The sequence below is a fragment of the Pristis pectinata genome, chromosome 25, assembly GCF_009764475.1.
Source record: "Pristis pectinata isolate sPriPec2 chromosome 25, sPriPec2.1.pri, whole genome shotgun sequence".
Classification (NCBI taxonomy): domain Eukaryota; kingdom Metazoa; phylum Chordata; class Chondrichthyes; order Rhinopristiformes; family Pristidae; genus Pristis; species Pristis pectinata.
In genome coordinates, this window is record NC_067429.1 from 4,807,963 (window position 1) to 4,835,731 (window position 27,769).

At 48.1% G+C, this 27,769-nt stretch overlaps 1 protein-coding gene across 7 annotated transcripts in view; it reads right to left on the reverse strand.

The window, feature by feature from the left end:
- Positions 1–1,555: 1,555 nt before the first annotated feature.
- Positions 1,556–27,769, reverse strand: part of srcin1a (SRC kinase signaling inhibitor 1a) — a 412,726-nt gene continuing 386,512 nt past the window's right edge. For 2 of the 7 annotated variants that reach the window (XM_052038886.1, XM_052038889.1), the window contains 6 exons: positions 26,847–26,998; positions 23,014–23,169; positions 20,295–20,417; positions 10,548–12,089; positions 8,688–8,813; positions 6,504–6,646 (listed from right to left, as the gene is read on the reverse strand). In XM_052038886.1, the coding sequence (XP_051894846.1) occupies positions 6,548–6,646; positions 8,688–8,813; positions 10,548–12,089; positions 20,295–20,417; positions 23,014–23,169; positions 26,847–26,998 (2,198 nt within the window). In that variant the 3' untranslated portion in view covers positions 6,504–6,547. Of the gene's footprint in view, positions 5,862–6,503; positions 6,647–8,687; positions 8,814–10,547; positions 12,090–20,294; positions 20,418–23,013; positions 23,170–26,846; positions 26,999–27,769 lie in introns of those variants that run through there. The other 5 variants (XM_052038887.1, XM_052038888.1, XM_052038890.1 and 2 more) reach the window with 4 other exon arrangements.

Sequence of the window (27,769 nt, forward strand, 5' to 3'; positions counted from 1 at the left end):
GGATTTTGCAGAGTTACACTTGTTCCGGTGATCCTCATGGCCAGAAGGTAGTTGTTACATTATGCCAAATTTGTCAAGTAAACTTCAAGTGTCTTCTCAACCAACATAACTTGAAACACTTATAGCCCATTTGTCCATGGGGTTTGGAGAGATGATTTGCACATGAGAATGAATAGGTTACCAGGAAATGATTGGGTGGGTGGGGGGGTTTCTTGGTTTGCCAGGTTGTAGACAGTCTATGCAAGCCATAAGCACAGGAAAATTTTAATTACTTACTACAGATGAGACAGCAAAGTCTGAAATAGATGCAAACCCTTGAAGGTAGTTATGATGGAGGATTACTGATCAAGGCACCAAGAAGGGAGATTTAAGACAGGGGGGGACCAGGCTGATCCAGGGACACCCAGGTTTTCTGCCCTTGTGTTGAAGGGCAGAAGGAAGTTTAATGAAAAACTCCCATCATTGAAGCGCTCCATCACATATCGATGATACTCGAGAGGACTTCAGAAAGAATACATTTCACAAAAGAAGTGATAAAATGAATTAAGACTTAGCAATTTCATTCATAATTTTGGCAAAGGGAGAACATGCCCAAGGCAGCTCACTGGTCCTCTGTGTGCTGTAGCCCAGCAAAATAAGACTACCTTGCAGATTTTAGTGGAGGTGCCAATAGGCCTCAAAAGAGGTGGTGGATGGATCCAGGGCAAAGGGAAGAGGAACTGACGTACAGGAATTGGAGAACAGAGGCAGAAGATGTTTCAAAAAAGAAAGCAACCAAAGTGGAAACCATTACGATCGAGTTAGTACATTGTTTTACCTTTAATGATATTAGATACTGACCTTTATGTAAACAGTCCACTGCATACAGTCTCTCAAGTTGTGGAGAAGGATACCAGGTCAAATACATCTTAAACACGCGTAGAGATGGGTAACTGGGATCACTGGGGCCTGAAGTGAAGACTTGTTAAGCACAACTTGCAAGAAACAATTTTGTAGATGAGACGACTAAGTGAGTAAGTTTGAGTTTGGCTAAATTTAGAACCATTTAATAAATCTCTCTTTAAATAATTGATCACTTGTCTAATTTAATGGTGAGTTGCATGGATTTATTTTTGAAAGGAAAGCAGTGTAGTGTGGGTGTACCATATGGTCTGGCATTCATACAGTGTTGTAGTTTAGTTTGAGAACATCCAGCTTCAAAGGATATTCTGTTGGAGACACAGACTGCAGATGCTGGAATCTAGAGCAAAACACAAACCGCTAGAGGAACTCAGCGAGTGAGGCAGCATCTGTGGAGGGAAATGGACAGTCAGTGTTTCAGATCGAGAACCTTTATCTGTTTGTACCTGCAGCAACACCAAAGCCATCACTTAGATTAAACAATGAAATCCACAGCCATTACAGTGATAGAGAAACTCTATTAAATGAGCTGGCTTGTTATATGGAAAACTGCTCCAATGGTGCAGATTGTTGAAGCCAGAATCAAAGACAAAACTTGAAAGTATGTTAAGTGCTTTACGAGAATAAACACTAGACAATGAGGAAAAATCCAAAATACCTTTACAAAAATGCAATCCCTTTATTTCATCTTTTCACAGAAACCACATTAATTACAGATTGTCATGGCATCAACTCTCAGTACACATCTCACTACTCTACAAATGGAAGGTCTCCTCTTACAAAAACTCTGTCGATATGTTCAATACAATAACCAATCACAGCTCTTACTGATAAAATCAGTAACGCTCCATGCATCAGGAGAAAAAAATAAGCACAGTCTATAAACAAAAATGTTCCTATTGTATCCAGATTTTCACATTCTTTATTTCTTTAGATTAGAAGATTCACAAACAGACACTAATCTAGATGCATCGTGCAGTTTCTTAGCAAATACATGCATATTATTCAGAACCTTTTTATTATTTTAAAGCAGGAATAATGTGGAGTTTGCAATGTTTTATATGATTGCTGACACATTGTTCAGGAAACTATGAAAAATGTCACATTCATGTAAAAAAAAATTAATGCATAAAAAAGGCAAAAAAAAGGCATTTTATATTTTTTCACTTTTACATTTTGCTTAAATAGAATTTTTTAAACTTTTTCTTCTAAACACACACTTTATATACATCTTGAAACAATCATTGCCTTTTAATCAAATGAGGAAGGGTAAAGTCCCGAGCAGACAGACGTTCCCAGCATATTCAGTCTTAAACAATTTAAGCAGCAAGTGTGAAGATACCATGTGATGTCCTCACATTTCATTGGCTTGTGATTGTGCTAAGGTTTGAATTTACTGTCTCTGTCTCAGCGAAGGAAGAGAACGTTCAAAAATATAATTTTTGACTAGTTTTCCTTTGACTGTGATTTTAAATGATTTTAAATATTCTCAGGGTGAAGTGAATTTCTTATGTTCAAACTAGGAAATATCAGTGCAGGGAAACAGTGCGCCGTATATTTTTGAATCCAGAATCAGCAATCAGATTTGTGCCATGAGGAATCCCCTTGTCTCTAGTTATTTCTGTAGTTCTACTGGTGCTGCTATTGACACAACACTGACAAACAGGGCTGCCTGACACTCCAGGAAGCACATCTTGCTGGAATAAAGCCGAGAGAGTTTTCAGTGGGAGAGAGCCCATACTGCTTCTCCAGTGTTGGATATTTAGAATGAAAAACCTCCTCAACTTGAACTGCCCTGTTTACCTTCTGCATTAGTCATAACCAGTCAATTTCCAATTGTAAGCTATTGCAGTGTGGTTTGAACAGCTTGGTAATGTAATGATTGTTAAAGTGGAAGCAGCCATCTCTCTGTCCCTACACCCTTCCCCTGAGCAATCATTAGCAGTTGTTTGAAAAGATAAAAAGATCTAATCTTTTGGGCTAACATTTCAGAACTGCTATATATCATTTAATTATTCCATCATAGTACAATTTTAATAAAGATGCTTTATTTTCCCTGGTACTAAATGCTCTTTTCTCCCCAGGATAAAGGTTTGCAAGCATTTGGTGAAGGAACCAAACCTTGCAGAAACCATGGAACTCCCACTGAGCTAAGCAGATCCATGAATGAATTGATTAGGGCTAATGGATCGAATTTTAATCAGTAAATACTCGGCCACCTGGTAGGATTGTGTTATCTTTCACTCGCACGGTTGAACACATTTCACAAGGGTTGTAGGCACAGAGAATAACAAGTAAAACAGATATTGCATTAATTCTCATTTGGAATATGGAAGAGGAAATGCTTCTCTCATCAGCAGGACCTTGTTATCACCAGTCACAGGGACAGTGAGTGAGGGGACTGTTCATCCCTGCATTGCATGCCTGGGAATATAAAACAGTCAACAAGGGACACAGTCTTCAATTAATTCTCCATCTCCTGAAGTATAGACAGAAGACAGTCAATTGATTTTCCATTGACAAAGCAAATATTGGAACTGAAAATATAAGTCCCACTCCCAGACTTGGAGCAGAAAAACCTTTCAATTAAAGTTCATCACAGAAAGATCTTTCTCAGCTCTAAGAGGAGGTTTTGTTTTAACAGAATCAGCGAGGGGAGCATGTGCTGGTCCCTGTGAGTTTGTCCGGAGAAAGTCCAGCTGTGAGTGAGAACTCAGTGGTGCAAGTCCACAGAACCATACCCTTCCTCACAAGCCACATTCAAACAGGAATAGTCTTACACAAAAGCAGTCGGATACAATTCACACAAACTCAATACAAAGTGTTAAAAGACTTCACTTAAAATGTAAAGAAACTTACTGCAATTCCAATTAATTGCTTTGTGAATACGATTCTTTGTACAAAAACTATTTAAGACAATATACAAAAAGAATAAGTGAATACATTGACTCTGCCAGTGATAAATACTCTGCACTCTAGATATTGATTTAACAGAAATAAATCATTCTTCATACTCTATTTTTTTTAAATCCTGTGCTTTTGTAAATATTGTTTTTGTGTTTTTTTAAAACTATTTTACGGTAAAGTTATCCAGTTTTATGTGCTTCAGCCACTATACAAATACAACCACTGAGCAGGACTGGAAGTCACTGTGGGCTGGTTTTAAATCAACATCAAGATACAAACTGCATTTCAGAGCCATAATGTGTTATACCAGCTGAAAACGGGGGAGAGTGTGTGAGCAGGGCGGGAAGCAGGAAGACAGAATAAGGGCAGGAGAGAATGGGTAAAAGGCTTTGAACGAGTGAAAATATTAGGAAGAATGAAAACGACAGGAAGACAGGGAGAAAGGCAAATTAAAGAGCCCTCAATTATTTTACACTGTACATTCTAGATCTGAGTGGTTCATTAGAGTTATTACCATATTGTGCTAAATCTTTAATTTACAAAATAAATTTCATCCTAATACAGACACTAGTGATGAGGGGGCAACTTGTGCAAACTTGAGAGATTGAGGGCAGCTGTGGGAAGAGGCCGGCTACAGCTCGCTCACACAACAAGTGCAGGTGCTCTCAAACCAGCGGCAGGAGGGCTCCTGATTCATTAAAACGAAAGTGCGTTCAGACTCTGAGGCAGGGCAACTAAAGACTGGGTTCCACCCCTCCACTTCCACAAGTACATCATAACCTGCCCAATGTTCTGGAACACAGTAGAAAGCTAAAGCTGACAATTCTGCCCTCTAGTGAAGAGTGCGGATGAAGTGAAGGCTCGGCTGTGCACCTTTATTAAATGGTGGAACCAACAACAACCATCTCCCAGAACTGATCACCATGCAACAGATAACAAATACAAGATAAAATGCAAGAGATATACTTATACTTATTCAGAAGCTAAAGTCAAATCATTAGAACATGTTAAGTGATGAGAATTTTATGCAAAGTTTTGGTTACGTGTCAAATATTTAATATTTTTCACATCTATTGTTGTGATGTACTTGTAAACTGCTTGTGCTGTTCTCAATATTAATGGACAAGTTAACACACTACAGCTCTGACAGCACTCGGCATCCTGGAGTGAAAGAAGGTGACTGGCTGGTAAGTGCTGACGCAGAAGTGCCACAGCACACATTCTCGGTGAATCGATCTTCCTCTTCGCACAGTCCCCTTGACTGGTATGGCTGGGAAGGCGCAGGAGAGCGAGGAAGGGGAGAGAGAAGTGAGGGCGGGGGTTATGGGGAGCAGAGTGTGCGAGGAGAGAAGGGGCAGGGAGGAGAGAGCAGGGAGGAGAGAGCAAAAGAAGGGATGGTGGAGCGTGAGGGGAGGTGGGAAAGCGCAGGGATGGGGAGAAGGGAGGGGAGAGAGGTGGGGGAGAGGGGAGAGAGGTGGGGGAGAAGGGAGAGGGGAGAGAGGGCGGGGGGCGGGGGGGAGAGACTGCAGAGAAGATCACATTGCTTGAAGCTATCGAAATTGATGCTCCTTTAAGTCTCTTCCGAGTCACAGGGATTCAGAAAAAGGGGCAGGAACAGAAGAATTTTGGGGAGGAATAGGGAGGGGGGGGGGGGGAGGGATGCAGGAATGGAAAGGGTTAATAGGGGCTTTTGGTTAGTGACTGCTCCTATATGCATTGCACTGGCTGTGGGTATGGAAGCAAACAGCACTGGGAGACTGGACAATGGGCAGGAGCAATGGCACATTTTAGGTAAGGTCAGGTCAACAACATTGCTTGGGAGAATTTTGGGACAGACAGCAGAAGGAGAAATGGGAGGTGTACCAGGATCTGGAGTCAAGCTCCTTAGCAGCAGTAATGGCAGAACCCCAACCCACTAGACTGAGGTCATCTACAAGGATTCAGAGAGACGAACAGTCTTGTCAGAGAGGCTGACCCTGGCAAGCCTTCTGAGCCTTGCGCACAAAAAGTCCCATCATCATTACAGAGTGAGGAGGGAAGAGCGTTGGACTTTACTACATCAAGCAGAGGACAGCCACAACAGGGAACAGAAAGTGGGCAAAGCAGGAGAAGTGAGGAGAGGGAGGAGAACAAGAAATTGACAATTAGAATCTTCATAGGTTGTAACACCGATTACATCAGGCAACAAACCAACACAGAACATCAATAACCAAAGACAACTGAATGGTACAGAAAAGGAAGTGGGTCAATGACTTACTACACAGGCATGGGGACATCTGGGAGGCTTCTGAGTAAGGGAACTGTTTCTGTGCTGTTTAATTCTATGAATTTAATCTAAATGGTCCAAAAGCATTTTGCAATACATTTAGAATGTCGAAACTCTACACATATCTGTGCCTTTTCATACAGTCAGGCCTGAACATGACCTCAGTCCACTCCAACTGCACTGACCTACCTCAGGCTGAAATCCAGTATTCCAAGAACTGACCCGATTCACCAGCTCCCTGTGAACTAACTGCTGAATGATGTGGAATTGACCCACAGCTCCACCATCTCACACAGCAATGGATGCATCCATGGTGGAACTCAGTTATCTGTGAGACGTCGAAATGGTGCGTCAGAGCCCAACAGGGTTCTCCTGGCATGGGAGTTGGGGAGGTGGGAGGGAAGTTCCAACCAGAGTTACTGATCAGTGACCACCCACCCCTCCTCCTGAAGAATGTGCTGCTGCATGTGGAGGTCATGTGAATATCGGGCTTGGCATGAAGCTCCCACAACCCAAGGGCTCAGAAGCGTGTACCATCAGTCCGAGCATGAGCGACGGGCAAGTGGCAAGGTGCTATTGGCCCAGGGAGTCGTTGGGAGACAGAGAAAGGGGAGGTGGGGAAGGGCGTGAGGGGGAGGAGAGGAGGGGGGGGGAGGGGAGGGGGAGGAGGGGAGGGAAGGAGGGGAGGGGAGGAGGGGAGGGGAGGAGGGGAGGGGTAGAGGGGAAGAACGATCGTCATTTGGGGGTGTCCAATGCTTTCCTCTCTCTGTAATATTAGCTTCACACAAACAATTCCCCCCTTGCCCCTCTGTAACTCTAGAACTGGGGAGTGTGGATATTGAGGACTGAGATGCAGAGAAACGTCTCTCCCACAGGGGACTGTGAAGCTGTAGTGTCCCCACATTCAAAAGACCGGCTTTTGGGAGGGATCGAGACTAGGCAGAGCAGCCACCATCTCTTCACCTCCTCTCCCCTCCTGGCTGTCTCCTGCTCCCATTTTCTCTGGGATAGTGTGTCTGTTGCGTGGAGAGGTTGGGACCATCAGGCCTGGGTTGACTTGGGTGTAGGAGAGTAAGAAGGAATCTCATTGAAATGTACAGGGGTGGACAGAGAAGACATGGGGAGAATGTTTCCCCTGGCTGGGAGGTTTAGTCGAGTAAGACGAGACGAGGTGAAAGTCCCTCACTCTGAGGGTGGTGAACCTGTGGCGTTCTCTACCACAGGGAGAAGTGGAGGCCAAGTCTCTGAATATATTTGAGGAGGTAGCTGGATTCGTTGACACAAATGGCATCACAGGATACGAGGAGAGAGCAGGAATACGTTAACGAGGTAGAGGACCAACACTTTGAATGGTGAAGTGATCTCGAAGGGATAGAGGCATAAAAACTACTGGAAGGGCTCAGCAGGTCAGGCAGCATCTGTGGAGGCGGAGGGACGGTTGACATCTCGGGTCGAGACCCTGCATCAGGACTGAGAGTGCAGAGGGGAGATGGCTGGTATAAAGAGGTGAGAGGAGGAGGTGGGTGAGAGGTGGGAACACAAGGGAGAAACCCAGGTGGATGGGTGATGGACAGATGGAATCAGGTGGGGAGGGTGACAAGTCTTGGTGATGGGGGGGGGGGTGGGGGTGGGGGGGGAAGAGATGGAAAAGGTGAATAAACGGAGGGAGGCCACGGGCAGACTGGTGGGTGTGGGGAAGGCACAGTGGTGACTCTTCAATGTTCACACCGTCGAGTTGTGACTGCCCAGGCGGAATCCATGGTGCTGCTCTTCTAATTTGTGTTTAGCCTCACCGTGGCTAAACATAAATTAGGTCGGTGTGGGGATGGGGAGGGAGGGGGTCCTCATGGCTCCTAGTTTCTATGTTTTATGGTCTTAGCTTTGCACTCAGGTACTGTGCTGCCATCATGTGGCAGAACCAACATCAGCAGGAAGAGAGGTTCTCGGCAGAAATTTCACAGTCTTCTCGTGTGTGTGTGTGTGTGAGTGTGTGTGTGAGTGTGTGTGTGAGTGTGTGTGTGTGTGTGTGTGTGTGAGTGTGTGAGTGTGAGTGTGAGTGTGAGTGTGTGTGTGTGTGAGTGTGTGTGTGAGTGTGTGAGTGTGAGTGTGAGTGTGAGTGTGAGTGTGTGTGTGTGTGTGTGTACGTACGTACGTGTACACATGTACACCACCATGCATCTTCTGCTAGCTGGGCCTGCATTTGACAGCTGCCCATGGCATCCCTCAGTACCTGCCCCTTGGGCTGGGGCCCCCATGCCCTGATCAGTAACAGGCCCTCCTCCCACTGCGACCCTGATTGACCCCTCGGTCTAGCCCACCACCAGCTACTGCTGCCCCCACCCAGACTCCCTCCCCCACTGGATGTTCCCGGCCTGGAGGGAGGGGGATGGGTCTCCCTCCCTCCCTCCCTCCCTCCCTGGAAATACATCCCTGCTGACAGTGATGGGAGTGGCAGGGGGAGGGAGGACTTCCCCCAGCGACAGTGAGGGGGATGTGTTGGGGGGGGGGGGGGGTGGGTGGGTGTTGGGCGGGAGGGGAGGGGATCGTAGGGGGAGGGAGCAGGGGAAGGGACAGTCACCAGTCTCAGTGCCCAGGTGTGCTACAAGTGAACTACCTGCTGGGTGCTGGGCTGGTTCTGCAGCTTCAGGAACTCTTCTCGCTGCTTGCTGTGTTTCAGCTTCTCGCAGCTCTGCTGTTGCTTCAGTTTCGGGGCGGGTGGGATGGGCAGTCGGCCCCCGCTCTGGGAATAGGCAGAGAGAGAGAAGGAGACACACACACTCAGCACAGCTTCACCCAGAGACCCGGGTAACACCCCCCACCCCACCAGACCCCTCCACTGGGGAACGCTCCTCCCAACCACTGCCCCGTCTCCAAGACCTCTCCCCCGCCATCAAACCCCAACCCCAACTTGGACAAATGGACCAAAGTCAGCACTGGCTGGGGTGGGGGTGGGGGTGGGGGTGGGAGGGGCGGGTCTGTGTAGGACACTTGGGTGCAGACCTGGGGGGCGTGGGGGGGAGGCGGGGAGAAGTGGGACAGGGACCGTCCACTGTTGGCTCCCAGCCTCAGCCACCACGAACCTGGTCTGCAGAGCCCAGACCCATCCAGCCCCACCTCCTGGGAATCCCCCGCAGCCTGAGGGAACCTTGTTCTTGCCCCAGTAGAGAATTAATATCTTCCATAACTTGGCAAGGCCAGGCACTTGGCTTCGGAGTATTTAATTCCTGACAACATCAACCCCTTCCAGGAGAGCACAGCAGCCTGTCCGAGACTCTGTGGAAAGAAGCCTTTGAGTATTTCCATAGCAATCGCTCAAAGACCAACAAAGGGTTAAAACCCTCAGGAACCCACCTCCCCCCCAGCCTGGTTTACCTCTGGTTAGCTGGTGGCAACTCAGCTACAGAGGTCATTGAGCAAGCAGGACTGTTTCCCCAATCCCAGGAAGTCTGAGAACATCCTCAGGGTAGGTGTGGTGACACCTGACATACACGTGGTCAGGCCCCACACGTGATGATACCTGACATACACAAGGTCAAGGCCCAGACATGGTGACACCTGACATACACGTAGTCACACCCCACACGTGGTGATACCTGACATACATGAGGTCAAGGCCCAGACGTGGTGACACCTGACATACACGTTGTCACCCCCATACATGGTGACACCCAACATACATGTGGTCACCCCCACACGTGATGACACGTGGTCATGGCATCAATCGGACCACCTGGAGTTGGCCGCAGACAGCACCGACTCTGCCGTGGTTTCCCCTCAGCCTCGGGGACAACTGCCCACTTGGTGGAGGTACAGAGTGGCCAATTTCCACACATCAACGTAGGAACACAGCCCAAATCTGAAGCACCGCAGCTCCCCCACACACGGCCCAGCCCCACCCTTGGTTCCCCCCTGCAGGGTCAGTGTCACTTTAAATCACACAGCAAGAATAAAGTTGCAGACAAGATTAAACGGCAGAGTTCAGTCTGAGACAAAATCAGAAAATCAGCCATTCTGAAAGGATCTTCAGATTGGTGCAGAGAGCTGGGTCTGTTGGAAAGAAGCAGAGGAGGAGGAGGTATCCCTCAGGAGCCCAGGAAGGACTGGATGAGGTGGACTGAGGGATCCGGGAGAAGCTCCAGGGCAGATTCGTCGGGTCACACAAGATTCAGAAGGAAACAAAGTGAAATCCAGACTGGAAAAAGCAGCAAATGGTTTGAACATTGTGATAGAGCCATGAACTTCAGAGAGAGTGTTGACGCGTGATTCAGCCTGAACTGGTCAAGTGTGAAGCAAGGAGTCAGGAGGTCACAGCAGAGGCCCAGAGGGCGGGCAAGAGGCCCAGAGGGCGGGCAAGAGGCCCAGAGGGCGGGCAAGAGGCCCAGAGGGCGGGCAAGAGGCTCAGAGGGCGGGCAAGAGGCCCAGAGGGCGGGCAAGAGGCCCAGGCGAGAGCAGGGTAGACAATTGAAAATGGAACCTTTGGATCCGGAGGCAGCAGCTGGGGTTTGGGGAGGAGGCTGGGCTTGACCCTGGAGGTCGGAGATGTGCTCGGTCTGGAATTGGAGGGCACGAGGGACGGCTGTTCCTCGGGACAAGCGTCATCAGCATCCTCTGCCCTTCCTCTCTCAGCGGCTGGGTCGCAGGCTGCGCAATCACTGGATGCGTCCGCCAGCTCCTTCTTCAGCTCACAGATGTCTGGGATGCGGAGAAACTCTTTGGGAAACAGAAACTCAGTGCATGGGTGTTGGCTGATCTGGGAGATGGTTGATTCCAGCTCCCTGATGGTCTCCTCAAGGCTGTCCATGGTCTTGTAGGTGCTGATCTTGATCTCCTCGGTTCTGGCAAAAGCTGCAGCACCAGCCTGGTCTCTCGATGTCCTGCTCCTGGCCTGCTCGATCTCGTTGATCTTTAACTTCTTCACTTCTGTTTGCTTTTGGCCTGTCACTTTGTCAATTTTCTCCTCCTCTTCATAGACAACAACTTGCAAGGACTTCCTTCCCGCCTCTGCCCTCGACTCAAAGGCTTTTGCCAACACCTTTGGCTGCTGCTTGGGAAGACAGGCCACGACATCCTTCAAGTTCCCATCTTTCAGCTCTGTATCCTCTGGAATGCCGGATTCTGGCATGGATTGTCCAGGGTTCTCCTCGGAAGCAGCACCAGTTTCAGGAGTTGAGCCCTCCGGCTTCCCCGGGGAGATGCAGTCACTTGTTTTGCCGACTACTTCAGAGACACAGGATTCCGCCGGGACAGAAAAAGGGGTCATTTCCGGAATGGAATCTTTCTCTCCAGTCATGGTCTGTAACTCTTCACTGTGATCTTCAAATACAGTGGAAAGCCTCTTGTGGGCTGTTTTGATATCCAAACGCTCTCCAAAGATGGCAATAACTGGCTTCACGTCCAGCGATGAGACGATCACCCCCTTCCCGCTCTGTTGCCTTCCAGACAGAGTCAGATTCTCTGAATTTTCTTCCTTTGAGGAAGAAACATCTGAGGTCTGGATATTTTCACTTTTCTCACACACGATTCCCTGAACTTCCTGCCCGCATAAAGCTTGGATCTGGTTTTCCATAAAAGCCACATTTTCTTCAGCGTCAGATGGTGCTGCTTCCATGTGATTGGAGGAAAGCTCCGAAGGAGACAAGGACGAGATTGTCAGGAGGTTCTCCTGGGCTTCTGAGGGAGCCTGGTCCAGTGAAGGGGAGTCCATCCCAGTCTGGATGTCCTGGATCAAATCAGCTTCAAGCAGTGCAAATTCCTCCAACACTATTCCGGCTGGGATGCCCCGTGTCCAGGTTTCAGATATGGACAAGTTCTGTTGACTCCAGGCAGGGAATGAACCTGTCCCCACTCTGGTTGGTTCACTACTCCCCACCGGCCCGTCGAGAGTCTCCACCGTTTCTCCAGCGAGAACAGGCTCTGTCACGTCAGAGATAGAAGAGCTTGAGGAGTCAGGTTTCCACTCAGTCAGCACAATGTGAGGGAGCTGGGCAGAGCCCAGGGAACTCGGGACTTGCATCTCCTACAGACGGTAGACGTGGATAACACACAAGGAAATAAGTGAGAGTTTAGTCAGTGTGAATCACCGCGAGCTTCACGCCCCAGTACCTGAACCATAGCTGAGGCGATCTCCGAAACCAGACACAACTTCCCAGCTGCCCTACAAGAAGGACCCTAGCGGTGACTCCTGGCGGCTTATGGAGAAGCACAACCCTTCTCGCCCCTGCTCAACGTTTGGCAGAAGATCCGCCCTAGTGCAATGGGCATAGAAACCACAAACAGAGCAACCATCCTGACCAGTTTGGAGTCACACATAGGCCAGGCTGGGAAAGGACGTCATATATCCTCCCCGCAGGTGGGTTTTCACAACAGTAACCCTCTGGTTTCGTTCTCATCGTCACTGTTTTAATTCCAGATTTCGTTGGTTGCTTGACTTTAAGATCACGATGGGATTTGAACTCGCGTCTCTGGGTCAATGGTCCGCAGCTCTGGATGCTAGTCCTGTCATTTAACCATTAAGCTACCATACCCTCTCTTAGACCATATCCTAGTCACAGCCATTGGACAATCAGGGTGGAAGTTAGAGGAATTGTTTATGGACAAAAAATCCAGTTTTAACTTTTCTAAATGTTGCTTTTGCGTGGCAACACTTGCGGGCTGCCCCCAGCACATTCTCAGTAATGCAAAAAGACGCATTTCACTGTGTGTTTCGATGTACACGTGACTAATAAATAAATATCTTATCTTATCTTATGCGCCCACGATGTTTCCCAGTGGATGACTGACAGCTCAGTGTGGTTGAGAGTTTTACTGGGGGCGACACAGTGACACAGCCGCTGCCTCACAGCTCCAGAGACCCGAGTTCAATCATAACCTCCGGTGCTGTCTGTGTGGAGTTTGCACGTTTGATGTGAGCAGGTGGGTTTCCTCCCACATCCCAAAGACGCGCGGGTTGGTGGGTGAAGTGGCCGCTGTAAATTGCCCCAAGTGTGTGGGTGAGGGCGAGAATCCAGGAGGAGGTAATGAGAATGGGGGGAGAATAAAACACAGGATGAAAGCTGGATTGGGATAAATGGGTAGCTGATGGTCAGTATGGACTCGGAGGGCTGAAGGGCCTGTTTCTGTGCTGTCTCTCTCTATGACAGGTACATGGATAGGGAAAGTTGAGAGAGACATTGGCTAAACACAACAAGTGAGACTGGCTCAGGTAGACAACTTGTTGTGTGTGGACGAATTGGGCCAAAGGGCCTGTTTCTGTATAACTCTATGACTAGGACTCTAGAACAGAAATTCTTCAATGGATGGATGTGCCGTTTTCTTCATTTTGGGTAACCGTGGATACTGTGGGTTAGGGTTAGTTGAAGCAGATTGTTAACTCCCAAGGGCTACTAATGTTGATATACATTCCCCCACCAGCCTCAAAGCCACCCCAACCTGCTTCCTGCTGTTGAATCTGCTTCCCCCCCCCCCCGATCCCCCGCGCCCCCCCCCCCCCCCGACCCCCCGCGCCCCCCCCCCCCCCCCCCACCGTGAGCTGATCCTCAGAGGTTCTCACATGGAATGAGATTGGATAGGATTGGCTGAAGCTCACTGGAGATTGGAAGAACGAGCAGCGACTTCACTGGGATAAATGAGGGATGGACAAGATGGATGCGGGAGTCTAAAGCTGGGGGAAACATCTCATAACAAGGGTTTGGACATTCAATAAGGAGATGGGAAAGATCGGGTTGTGAATTTTGGCATTCACTACACCAGGATCTTTTGGGTCGTCTGTCACTGACAATGTTGAATGCGGAAGGAATCGTTATTTATTCATTTGTCAGGATCTGCATATTCGGGACACCCTTTTAAGATGCTTTTTGAAATCAGCCTCTCGGATCAGGCACCATTTTGCCTGACATAAGAGATCGCAGATGCTGGAATCTGGAGCAGCACACGATCTGCTGGAGGAACTCTGGGTCGAGCAGCATCTGTGGGGGGGGGGGGGTGAAGGAATTGTCGAAGTTTCGGGTCATAATTTTACCAGACGTAGTTTGGTGACAGCTTTTGTCTGATAAATGCTGCTGGGTTCTGCCTGACTAAATGCACTATATAAATGAAGAGTGTTAATGTGAGGTGGTTGATGTTGATTATTTGCAAGTTTGCCTTCAAATTGGTGCATCGTCAGAAAGTTTTAAAGGATATTTCTAACTCCAGTCCTGGCATTGATCTCAGGTTGACTGTCAGCAAAGCGACTTGTGTTAGGCAGAGGCGAACAGCGTGCGTGATCCACATTCAACACTCACTGCAAGGCCGACAGGAGACAATGTGTGAAAACAACAATGAAACAGCGGGACAAAATAAATTGCCTGTTGTTGAATCACCTGAATACAGGAGTGAGAGTGAGTCCTGGACGGTTTAATTAAATGGTTTTGAATTGTTACAACAGAATCATGAAAAAAAATTCTCCAGCATTTTTTATTGATCTGCATTGATTCCAAACGTAATTTGTAGGAAATTCAATAGAATCTCACGGATTAAAACCAATCAAATTCATCATAATGTGACAGAACCAATTCCACTGGGGAGGAAATCACACACTCCAGTGGTTTTGAAAGCTCATTCTCCCCGTATACATTCTGATCAATGAGGACCATTTATTGCCAAACCTCGACACAAGACGCTGGAATCTGGAGCAACACACACAAAATGCTGGAGGAACTCAGCAGGTCAGGCAGCATCCATGGAGGGAAACAAACAGTTGACATTTCTGTTTATTTCCCTCCATAGATGCTGCCTGACCTGCTGAGTTCCTCCAACATTTTGTGTGGATTGCCAAACCTGTGCCTCATTCCAGAGGCTGTTCGAGAGAGGCAGGGCCATGAACAGCAATTTCTTTACATAAAAAAAGGAAATAGTGTGTTCACCTTGAACATTTACGATTAACGTGTGAAATACCTGAAACACATGCACCAGCGCAGCTTCATAAACCAGCACTCCAATGCAATTCCCCAAACACATGCACCAAATGCATTTCCTGCAAACATGCACTAAATATAATTCCCCAAACACAAGCATCAAATCCTGTCCCAAAACACTTGCACAAATGCTGAGCCCAAACGTGTACATTGACGAAAACTGCTGCACTGATGCATTGCCCAAACTGCTGCACCGACGATATCTTTAAAAATAGGAACCAATCCCCTTATAAAATGGCTGAGATGAATGCAATCAGCAAACATGTGCCATAGCTCAATCCCCAAATTCCTGCAGCAATCTATGCCTAAAATGATTGCTCCAATGCAATCGCCAAACACTTGCACCAGCCTATTCCCTGAAACATTTGTACCCATGCATCCTTCGCAAATTCTTGCACTGGTGCATTCCCCTAAACGTATCCCTGCCTCAAACACATGCAGCAATCCATTCCCTGAACAAATGCCTCATTCTGCCTCCCACTAATGCCTCTATTCCTCGCTCGAAATACATCCCTAATCCAGTTGGGCCGGACCCCGTCCTAAAGAGCTCAACCGATCGTCCTGGGCTGGTTCCACAAACACCATTTTGTTTTAAAGAAAATGCTGTGACCAGTCTGGACATTTGCTGCCAGTGTTTCTGTTTCCCGGGACCCAATGCCTGAAGGTCCCGGAGTTTTAATTCAACACTGAACCAGAACCAGGCCACTCGTAAAAATCAACAGCCTTAGAGTCAGAGAGTCACACAGCACAGAAACAGTGCCTTCGACCCAACTGGTCCAGCTGACAAGATTCCCATCTAAGCTAGTTCCATTTGTCTATGTTTGGCCCATATCCCCCGAAACCTTTCCTATCCATGTACTTGTTCAAGTTCCTTTGAAACGTTGATATTGTACCTGCCTCAACCACTTCCTCTGGCAGCTCATTCCACATACAGACCAACTTCTGGGTGAAAATGTTGCCCCTCAGGTTCCTATTAAACTCTCCCCTCTCACCTTAAACTTATCTCCCCTAGTTCTTGATTCCCAAACCCTGGGAAAAAGACTGTGTGCGTTCACCCTATCTATGCCCCTCATTATTTTATACACCTCTGTAGGATCACCCTTTATTCTCCTACGCTCCAGTGAAAAAAAGTCCAAACCTGCTCAACCTCTCTCCATAACTCAGTCCCTTGAGTCCCAACAAGATCCTTATAAATCTCCTCTGCACTCTTTCCAGCTTAATGGCATCTTTCCTACACCAAAACCGAACACAATATTCCAAATGCAGACTCATCAACATTTTGTACAACTGCAACATCACGGAATCCAGCCTCCCCTCCATGTAGATCATGGAAACCAGCCTCCCCTCCTAGATTCTGCCTATACCTCTCGCTGCCTAGATGAAGCAGCCATCATAATCAAAGACCCCAGCCACCTGGGTCATTCTCTCCTCTCCTATCAGGCAGAAGAGACAGGAGCCTGAGGGCATGTACCACCAGGCTCAAGGACAGCTTCTATCCCACTGTGGTAAGACTATTAAACGGTTCTATTATACGATGAGATGGACTCTTGACCTCACAATCTACCTTGTTATGACTTTGCACCTTATTGTCTACCTGCAGTGCACTTCCCTGTAGCTGTGACACTTTACTCTGTATTCTGTTGTTGTTTTTACCATGTACTACCTCAATGCACTGTGCAATGAATTGACCTGTACGAACAGTATGCAAGACAAGTTTTTCACTGTACCTCGGTACAAGTGACAATAATAAACCAATACATAACATCCTGACTTCTATACTCAGTGCCCTGACTGAGGTCGTTCCCACTGCGAGGATTTGGAAGTGAAGTTGACTGGTTCCTTGCATCTCAACCAAATTGCCAGCAGCACTCCTCTTGCCTTTCTAAGCTGCCTTGTGACTTACTGACACTGGGGCCAGGTTAATGGGAAGGGTGCACTCCAAGACTCCTCACCATCTGGGATTCCATCTGAATTCTGACAAGACATGCATGCATGATCATAGGATTGCCTTAACAATGAGCATCAGCAGAGTGAGGGGGAACAACTCAGTCACCCTCAGCTTCACTCTCTAGGAACAGGAACCAGGGACAGTTTGTCCTTGCACCAGCCTGGAGGTCCTGAGGCCAATTATGTCCTACCCTCTCCGAGCCTGGTCAACTGGCTCAAGGTTTATTGAACTTGTCCAGGTCTGTGAACTTTACAGCTGAGCCAATGAGCAGGCTGTTCAATTGGATTCTGGCCAAACCGAATACATTTTTTTCCCCATTTCAGGCTTCACCGTTTCACTCTCAGTGCCTGATGACCATTGGCTCCAAAGTCATTGTTTGCAAATCCTTCCTCTTCACCCCACTCCCCTTTGCAATCCTGCCACCCCCAAAACCCCCAAGCTTTCTCAACTCCATGCACCCTTCCTCTGCTCCGGTATTGGAACCTGCACCTGGGCCTTACCCTCCAGAACTCCCGCCCTAAACCACAGTTCCTCCTCTCTCCTCCTTGAAGATGCTTCCAAATCTTATCACTTTGATCAGACTCTCTCACAACCTACACGGCTCTCTGTGAAACTTTGCCTGATGGCCCTTCAGTGAGGTACCGGCAGACATTTTTCAGGCTTAACTATAAATGCAAGTTGCTCTGTGATAAAGTCCCAGTCGTTTCCCCCTCCGCCTTCTGTGGCCCAACTTATGTTTTGGTGGACGTGTTCAGATTGTGTGACTGGGGTACAGATCCGGGAAGCCCACTGTGAGGGAAGCGAGAGTTTCTACCTTCACCTATTTCTGGGGATGTGATAGAACTAGCTTGTTTTTTTATTGGGTTAATCACCAACAGATCTTTGCTAGAATCCACTTTCTCTCCCATGGATTTACGTTGTAACCTGTTCCTGAAATTTATTCCAAGTGTCAGGAACAGAAGCAGCAACACATATGTATGATGGCCAAGGAAAAACCTTTATCCCCAGATCCCTGATTTCCAAATTAAAAAATCAGAATCAATCTCTTCATTTCAATATTTTAAGAAGGTTAATACTGGCACCACTGACTGACCCAATGAACTGGACGGAGGCAGCAGGTGAGAGTTTAACTGAGAACCTCTAGACTCATGAGCAAATTACGGCAAAGTCTCCTGATAACAGCAGGGTCATTGCTGCCACTACATGGAGGGTTGTTACACAGTACAAATAGGGAGTGTAACATCAGTCCATTCACTGAGAACTCTGTTTGTCAGGACTATAATCCACTCATGTAGGCACAAGAGGCTGCAGATGCTGGGATCTGGAGTGACAAACAATCTGCTGGAGGAACTCAGTGGGTCGAGCAGCATCTGTGGGGGGAGAGGAATTGTTGGAAGGATCTGATGCAGGTTTCGACCCGAAATGTCGACAATAATCTAATCCAATCCTGATGAAGGGTCTCGACCCAAAACGTCGACTGTTTATTTCCCTCCATAGATGCTGCCTGACCTGCTGAGTTCCTCCAGCTGTGTGTGTGTGTGTGTGTGTGTGTGTGTGTGTGTGTGTGTGTGTGTTGCTCCAGATTCCAGCATCTGCAGAATCTCGTGTCTCCGTAATAATCTAATCCTCCCTGCTCTGACCCTCCAGAACTTGTGTCATTGCCTGCAGCCAATTTTAAGAGCTATGACACAGGTTTCCTATGGTTACAGCCCAGTCCTGCACTTGGAACAGTTCCAAGCAGCAATAACATGGTCAGTTCACTGCCAAATACCCATTTCCTTGTCAACCCTAGGTCTCACTTGACCATATCTCATACCAACAGCTGGTCCAACATCACATGTCTGGTGATTGGACTGTATGACAGTCAACCAGAGAGGCAAACAAAACAGCAAAAGACATGAATCAAACAGTAGTGAAAAGATTAGTAATTTAAACTATTTAATTAGGAGGGAAGTATGTTAAATGGAACCACTTTAAGTATCTTCAGTTCCATTGACCCACAAGCACAGATGCCCTTAATTATAAGCAAAGAATTTTTTTTTAGTAAGTTAGTTGCAGGTAACTACTGATAGTGTGGAGACAGAACACAGAGAGAACGTGTTAATGCCCGAACCTTGGGAAAAGGGGACAGGATAATGAAGATCACTACATGTAATTTAGGAAGAGCAAAAATTGGAGAGAGTGTGGGTAGCAATTCCAAAAACATTCCATTTGGGCACCTTTTGGGGAAGGTGGCACATGAGCATGGCATCATGCTGTGCCATCAAGCGTCAAGGCTCATGCCTGCCCCTCCTGGTTTTACACGGTGCGTTTCCATTCCCCATCTGCTCATTGGGAGCATAGGAAGAATGAAAAGGGAGTCCCCTGGTTAGTTTCTTGCAGGGCCACCAGCTGTGGTGACTATCTGCCAATTACTGACCCCCGGCTCCATCTGCTTCTCCTGCCCAAGAGCCCTCGAGGGTGTTGCTGGGTTAATAAGAAGGAGTGCAAAACGTCACAGGCAGGGAAACACTATTTGGGGAAACTTTTACTTTTTCATCTTTACTGATACAAGATGACGTGGGACTGAAGGTAACTGTGGCGTCAAAACTGGGCACAAGATTGGAGCTCCTTCCCACCCAGGAGGTGCCGCTGGGAGGGAGGGCACCACGTTGAGGCTTGAGCATCCTGAAGGCTGCAAGGGTGAGTCTAGCACCTACAGCCCCTGCTGAGGGCTGAGTTGTAACATAGAATGGAGTTTACTTGCTTCGTGACAGATGCAATGGAAATCATGCATAGTGCAAAAGGGCTGAACAGTCATCTTCCTATACTTCTCACATTGCCTTGAGTTCTCTCCAATAGTTTGGGGTTCAATCCCAATGCTTGGCTGAACAAGCAGGGGCTTTATTTGCCAAAGCCTATTCCGAGGAGGTAAATGAGTGAGTTTGGCAGTAAACATCCCTTCCCTCCCTGAGGGACAACTCACCGCCTTTGGCCCTGCCCCTAGTTCGGGGTGGGTGGGCGGGCCAGATCATCCCATACTATACAGATGGCGGTTCAACACCGCGGGCATACATTGGTAGCTCTCATCGACTTCAGGCACTGCCTGGTGGCACATGCTGGGAATTAGTGAACAGGAAAGGTTCTGTCCCAGTGTACGGGATGATGTGCCGTGCCAGATTCCGAGTGCGCAGTGGTCTCCAAAGCCCAGAGCTTGCCCACAGTGAGGGAGCAGAGGAGTTACAGAAGTGAGCGGAAATGCAGGCATCAGCAGTTAGTCGGGAGGTGGAAGCAGGCGAGTTAGAGTCGTGCTCAGAAGAAGTTTGAAGCCACGAGGCTTTACCTTCCGTCCTCCAGCTGGTTGGCAAAGCCTGCAAGACCTGGGATCTGTGGTGGGTAAAGCTGCCAAGCCCTGTTCACTTACTGCTCTCGAACCAGAAACTGGCACAGGGCTTCTCTGAAACACCTGACGGACCAGAAATTGGGAAGAAAGACACAAAAAAAATAAATGCATAGAGTCCACACTTCCGTTCTGCTCTTCTGAAGAGATGTGCTTGAACAGTAAACCAATCCAAGGTCTGAACAACCTGCAAACTGAAACCTTTATACACTTGCCCACATGGGGACCACGGAGAGAAAGACCTACAGAGGAGCAAGGAATTGATAAAGTAAAGGAAAGATTACTTGAACAGGCTGGTGAGAAACAGAAACACAGTAAAAGCTTCAACAAACACGTGAAGGGAAAAAGATTAACAAAAGGTAATACAGACCCTTTATAGACTTAGGAGTGATTACATTGGAGAATAAGGACATGTAGGGAAATTAAACAAATGTTCTGTGTCTATCTCCATGGAAGGGGGATCCAGAAAACCTCAAGGAAATGGTGGAATGATCTAGAGTGACTGGGGAGCTGAACGCAATTATGATTGGTTAAAGAAGGTATTGGAGAAATGAATGGCGGGTGCAAGGTGATAAAAGTTGTGAAGGACGTAGCTGTGAGGAGAGTGGATGCACTGGTTGACACCTTCCAAAATGTCACAGGTTCTAGACGGTTCCCACAGACTGGAAAGCAGGAAAGGAAAATCAGGGAACAACAGACCAGTTACGCTGTGACCAGTTGCTGGGGAAAGGTTAGAATTTATTAGATAGGGTAAAGTCAACACAGATTTACAAAAGGAAAATCCCTTTTGACAAATCAGTTTTATTTTGAGGTTACAGCTGTCAAAATAGATAAGGGCGAACCAGTAGATATGGTGCATTGGATATTCGGCATTGGAAAGCTGTCCATGCAAGAGACAAAAAGAGGACAGGGGATTGGGGGTAAACATACAGGAGTGGACTGAGGATTGGTTGATGGACCGAGGGCAGAGGATGGGAATAAATGGGTCATTTTTGGTTCGGGACACTCTGGCATGTGGAGTGCTGGACTGAACTGAGCAGGTTGGGCCTTTTTCATTGGTGCGTCAAAGAATAATGGGTGATCTTATCGAGGTGTATAGAATTATGAGGAGCATAGATAGAGTGAATGTGCACAATCTTTTTCCCTAGGGTTGGGGAATCAAGAACTAGAGGGCATAGGTTTAAGGTGAGAGGGGAAAGATTTAATAGGAACCTGAGGGGCAACTTTTTCACCCAGAGAGTGCTCAGTATATGGAATGAGCTGCCAGAGGAAGTGGGTGAGAACATTTAGAAGTTACTTGGACAGGTACATGGATAGGAAAGGTTTAGAGGGATTTGGGCCAAACACGGGCAAATGGGAATCTTGGTTGACATAGGCTAGTTGGGCCGAAGGGCCTATTTCTATGCTGCATGATTCTAGGACTCTATTGGTGCAGGAGCCTTGGTGTGTCCCTGATCCATATCAATGATGACAGGACTAGTGTGACATATCCACGTATCCCGAGAGCTGGGTGGCAGGTGAAATAAAAAATGTCAGGGGAACCTGTGCGTCCTGCACTTCAGTCACTGAAGTCTGATGTGCAGGTACAGCAAGCAGATAGGGTTTGTTGACCTTTAGAGCAAGAGGATAGAGTACGAAAGTTAAGGAGTAAAGGCACCTTGCTGCAGTTACATAGGCCCCAGTGGCACACATCTGAAATATCATGGACAGATCTCAACCACCTAATGGAGGACGTATGTGCAGCGGTGGGAGTGGAGTGAAGGTTCGGGGTCAGGGCAGTTTGGTGCACAAGGTTAAACAGTCTGGGCCCGCACTCTTCCGAAAACGAGAGGTGATCTCATCGAAGTATACAAAGTTCTTAACGGGTGGGACATGTAGATGCAGGGGTGATGTTCCCACTGGCTGAGACATCTCCAAGAGGGGGTGGGGGGGGGGGGTTGGTGTCACAGTCTCAGGATGAAAGGTTGGTCACTGAGGGACGGGAAGAGAATTTCTTCATTCAGAGGCAGGTGAATCTTTGGAATTCACTAGCCCAGGGGGTTATTGGGGGTCAGGACAGGGATCGATCGATTTTTGGATACTTAGCCAATTCTATGATATGGGGTTTGTGTAGGGAGGTGGTATGGATGTAAAAGATCAGCCTTCATTTTAGTGATGACTTCTGTTCTTACGTCAGTTTTTTATGCACTGACACAGAGTGGACACACTCTTTCACCATAATGAGGGCATTACCCAGATAACCTCCACATGTACGAACACCAGGATTTTGATGGATGATCTGTGCCTGACCTACGGGAGAGACTTTCACTGGGCATCCACTTGCTTTGACCTTCAGGTGGAGATACCCAGGATCTGGGATGCCTAAGTTAGGGCAGACACAATCCTAGGTGGAAACACAGCCAACACAGACACCTGGCCCACCACACTTACCGAGATGATGCCTTCAGTGGGCATGACTAATCTGATGGCTGTTGTGGGCATTTGACACCAGTGTACCACCCTGGATGTTAACTTGAAGGAAGAAGTGGCAGCTTAGAACACAAACAAGAACCAGGTTTGGAGCATAAAATGGGGCTGAGAGTTTCACACCTTGGTGAACACATTGGTTTGGGATGACCCAGTGCCAATCCTATACTCTGGCCCTAGGGCCAGAAACACCAACCTCCAACTCTGCCATGATCCTGTCCTCTTCATCCTCGTCATCTCGAACAGCCGAGGCCACGACTGGCGGCGGGGTCGATGGCGGTTTCGCCTCCGACATGGTTCTCCGGAGCTTGACGTGTGGTCTCTGCGTGTCGGTCTCGTCAGAGTCGGCTTTCTGACAAGGGCAGAAAGGAAGGGCCTTCACCAACATGACCTCCTCCCACCACTCAACCCAGCCTCAACCGTACCTTTTCCTAAACCCCTTCACAACATGCATTTAGATAAACCTGTAATGGCATGGTAGTGTAGCAGTTAGCGCAACACTATTACAGTGCCAGTGACCCGGGTTCAATTCCAGTTTGAAGAAGTTTGTACGTTCTCTCCGTGTCTGCATGGGTTTCCTCCAGGTGCTCTGGTTTCCTCCCACATTCCAAAGACGTATGGGTTAGGAAGTTGTGGGCGTGCTATGTTGGCGTCGGAAGTGTGGCGACACTTGCAGGCAGCCCCCAGAACACTATGCAAAAGATGCATTTCACTGTGTGTTTCGATGTACACGTGACTAATAAAGATATCTTATATATATGTAGTCAAAGCTCCCAAAGGGCTTCACTGAAGTGATTATCACACAATGAGGTCTGAGGCCCTGAAAGGCCGCTATGGAAATGCAAACCGCTTCATCAGGCTGGATTTGAGGGAGGACCCTCAGATCATCCTGCACGTCGGTTGGCTGCGCACCCCTCGGTCTCAGTGACGGTCCAACGCGTCAGCTCTCTCGCTCTCTTCCTTTAGCCGTGACAAGTTCCCGCTCCTACACACTGAGCTTCATCAACCACTTACCCACTGGGAGTGTGATGGGGCTGGGGGAGTGGACCTGGTGGGCGGGGAGGAGATGCAGGGACAGAAAGGCAGAGAGGGGAAAGAGGTGCAGGAGCAGAGGGGTGGGGGGATGGTAAAGGAGTGAGGTGAGTGGAGTGGGAGGGGTGGCGGACGAAGGAGAGGGGTTGTGGGGGCAGGGGAAGGGGTGGGATCTGGGGTGGTGGTGAGCTGAGTCATACGGCACTGAAAGAGGGCCTTCAGCCCAATTTGTCCGTGCTGACCAAGTTACCTAACTAAGCCAGTCCCATTTGCCAGTGTTTGGCGCATATCCCTCTGAACATTTCCTATCCATGTAACTGTCCAAATGCCTCTTAAATGTTGTAACTGTACCTGCCTCAACCACTTCCTCTGGCAGCTCGTTCCATATACCCACCACCCTCTGGGTGAAAAACTTGCCCCTCAGAACCCTTTTAAATCTTTCCCCTCTCACTTTCAACCTGTGCCCTCTAGTTTTGGACTCCCCTACCCTGGGGAAAAGACTTTGTCCATTCACCCTCATGATTTTATAAACCTCAGCCTCCTACACTCCAGGGAATGAAGTCCCAGCCTATCCAGCCTCTCCTGATAACCCAAGCCCTCCAGCCCTGGTAAATCCTTGTAAATCATTTCTGCCCCCTCTCCAGTTTACTGACATCCTTCCTACAGCAGGGCGACCAGAACTGTATGCATTGCTCCAAATGTGGCCTTACCAACGTCTGGTGCAGCTGTAACATGACGTCCCAACTCCTGAACTCAACATTCTGACTGATGAAGGCAAGCGCGCCTTACCTTCATCAAAGAGATTGAAGATGGACGGGAAGGACGGTGGGACAGGGTCACGTGGTTGAGTCGACCCTCAACGGTTCTGAGCCATCGGCCGAGGTCAGCAACATTCACAGCCGTCAGCACGGGTGAAGATCAGACTAAGTGATGCACTCGACAAGACAGTACTGTCCTATTAGGTCTGGGCCTGCCTCACAGTGGAACCTACTCACTGGGGGAGTGTTAAACATCAGTGTTGCAGAGTCTGTTCATCTACAGCACTTTATCCTCACCTCCTACCCAGCCCGGATGAAGGGTCTCAGCCCGAAACGTGGACCATCCCTCTGCCTCTACAGATGCTGCCTGACCTGTTGAGTTCCTCCAGCTGTTTGTTTTTTGCTCCTACCCAGTACTCATAGTTTATATTGAATTACACAGAACCCAACCAGTTGGGCCATCCTGCTCATGCTGGTGTTTGTTTATCCCACGACAACCATGGCAACAGATCCAAGGTAGCTCACTGGTTGTAAAGCATCCTGAAGTAATGGAAGATGTTGCTGTGGTGCAAGTCTCCTCCATCCAGTCTTCTACCCTTCTATTCTCATTCATTTGTCTAATTCTCCCTTGAAAATCTCCAAACTCTTCCCTGGGAGTGAGTTCCACATTCTGAGGAAAGAGTTTTGTTATTATTTCTCTACTGAATCAATCAGAGGCTACCATGTATTTACAATCTGTATTTCCATCATGAGCACCGTTTAGCCGGTGCTGTGTTGGGAAGACATCACTCCCTTGGGCAGCCTTGTGCAGCATGGTTGAGAACTTCATGTTCCTCAGTGTAAATATCACCAACAATTTGTCCTGGTCCAACCACGACAACTGGCCAAGAAAGCACACTAACGTCTCTAAGAAGCAGAGGAAGAACCATCCTCAGAAGGCTAAGGAAATTCAGCTTGTACCTGATGACCCATACCAATTTTTTACAGATGCACCATAAAAAGCATCCCTATCCACATGCATCACAGCTTGGTACGGCACTGCTCTGTCCAAGACCACAAGAAATTGCAGAGAGCTGTGAACACAGCCCAGTCTATCACAAATAACCAGCCTCCCCTCCAATGAAAGGACCCAAACAGTCCTTTCAGGTGAGACAGAGATTCACCTGCACCTCCCTTAATATCATCCACTGCATCCGGTGCTCCAAGTGTGGCCTCCTCTACATTGGTGAGACCAAACGCAGACCAGGTGACTGTTTTGCAGAACACATGCGCTCTGTCCATAACCGCGATCTGCATCTCCCCGTTGCCGGTCACTTCAGCTCCCCCTCCCACTCCAACATTGATATAACAGTCCTCGGCCTCCTCCACTGCCAGGAGAAGTCCAAGCGCAAACTGGAAGAACAGCGCCTCATTTCCCATCTTGGAACCTTGCAGCCTAACGGCATGGACGTTGAATTCTCCCACTTGAGGTAATCCCCACCGTCCTTCTCCGCACCACCCCACCCCCCCACCATGTTTCTTCTCTTCTTCCCTTTCCTCACCCCTTCTTTTCTACATTATTTTCCCCCTCTCTCTCCTCACCTTTGACCAATCCCCCCCCCCCCCCCCGTGGATCTGCTCTCCCCTCCTCCCCCGCACCTGCCTATCACTATCTCTTACCTGCATCTACCTACCACCACCTTGTGCCCACCCCGCCTCTCCTCTTTTGTCCACCTATCACTGCTCTGCTTTTCCCTCCTACATATTGGGCTTCCCCCTTTTCCTATCTTCAGTCCTGACCCGAAACGTTGACCGCCTGCTTTTCTCCACAGACGCTGCTGAGTTCCTCCAGCTTCATCGTGTTTTTCATCTAGATTCCAGCATCTGTTTTGCTCCCCTCCAGTGACTCCGTCTACACTTCCCATTGCTCCCAGAAAGCAACCAACATTATCAAGGACCCCTCCCACCTCGGTCATTCCCTCTTCTCCCCTCTCCTATTGGGCGGAAGATACAAAAGCTTGAAAGCTTGTACCACCAGGCTGAAAGAGAGCTTCTATACTACCTCGTCATGCCCCTTGCACCTTATTGTCTGCCTGCACTGCACTTTCTCTGTAACTGTAACACTATATTCTGCATTCTGTTATTGTTTTTCCCTTCGTACGACCTCGATGGACTGACGTATGGAATGATCTGTCTGGATGGCATGCAAACAAAGCTTTTCACTGTATCTCGGTACATGTGACAATAATAAACCAATTACCTTGAGTGTGACTTCCTTTTTGTTTGTGACTATCACCTCCCCAGTGCGGCCTGTGGTCAGTCCATGGGTCGAGGGGAAGCTACGTCGCGGAGGTGGTGGAGGTGGTGACTTGGAGGGTTTCTCGGTCCTGTACCTGTGGACCGTCAGCTCCTCTGTAAAACAACAGGGCCCATTAATCAGACCAATGTCTCTTCGCTTCAGCCTATCCTAAACCCTGCTGCCTCGGATGGTGAAGTGAAGCCTTGAGGCTGGTGACTGGGTTTTCGTTACTCCTTCACAGAACCATACCATTGCCTTGGCATGGAAGGAGGCCATTTGGTCCATTGAGACCATGCTGGCTCTCTGTAGACTAAATCCATCAGTCCCATTTGCCTAGAAAATTATTCTTCAGTTCCCTTTGGAAAACACTGATTGATTCTGTTTACACTGCCCCTACAGGCAGTGAGCTCCAGATAATCATCATTCTCCACATAAAAATAAAATTGTTACGTGGAGAATGGTTATCGTCACATTGTACTTTTGCCCAATGTGCCCATCTGTGTTTGCAAGTCCTTGAACTATCCACAAATTGGAACAGTTTCTCCTAATTTATCCTGTTTAAACCAGTCAGCTTGTCCACCTCTGCCAGACCTCCTCTCGAGTAGACTGGGGCTGGATGCTCAGGTTTAGGGATTTCACGGAAACACACAAAGTATCTCAAGGGTTTGATGGGCTGGATGGAGGGAAGATGTCTCCTTGGCCAAGGAGTCCAGGACCAGACGGCCGGTTTGAGAGTGGGGACGAAGCTGTTTAGGACTGAGATGAGGAGAATTTTTTTTCCACCCTGGAGGGCTGTGGAAGTTCAGTGATGGAGCTCATTCAAAGCAAAGATCAATAGATTTCCAGATATTAATGGGATCAACGGACACAGGGAAAGTGCTGGA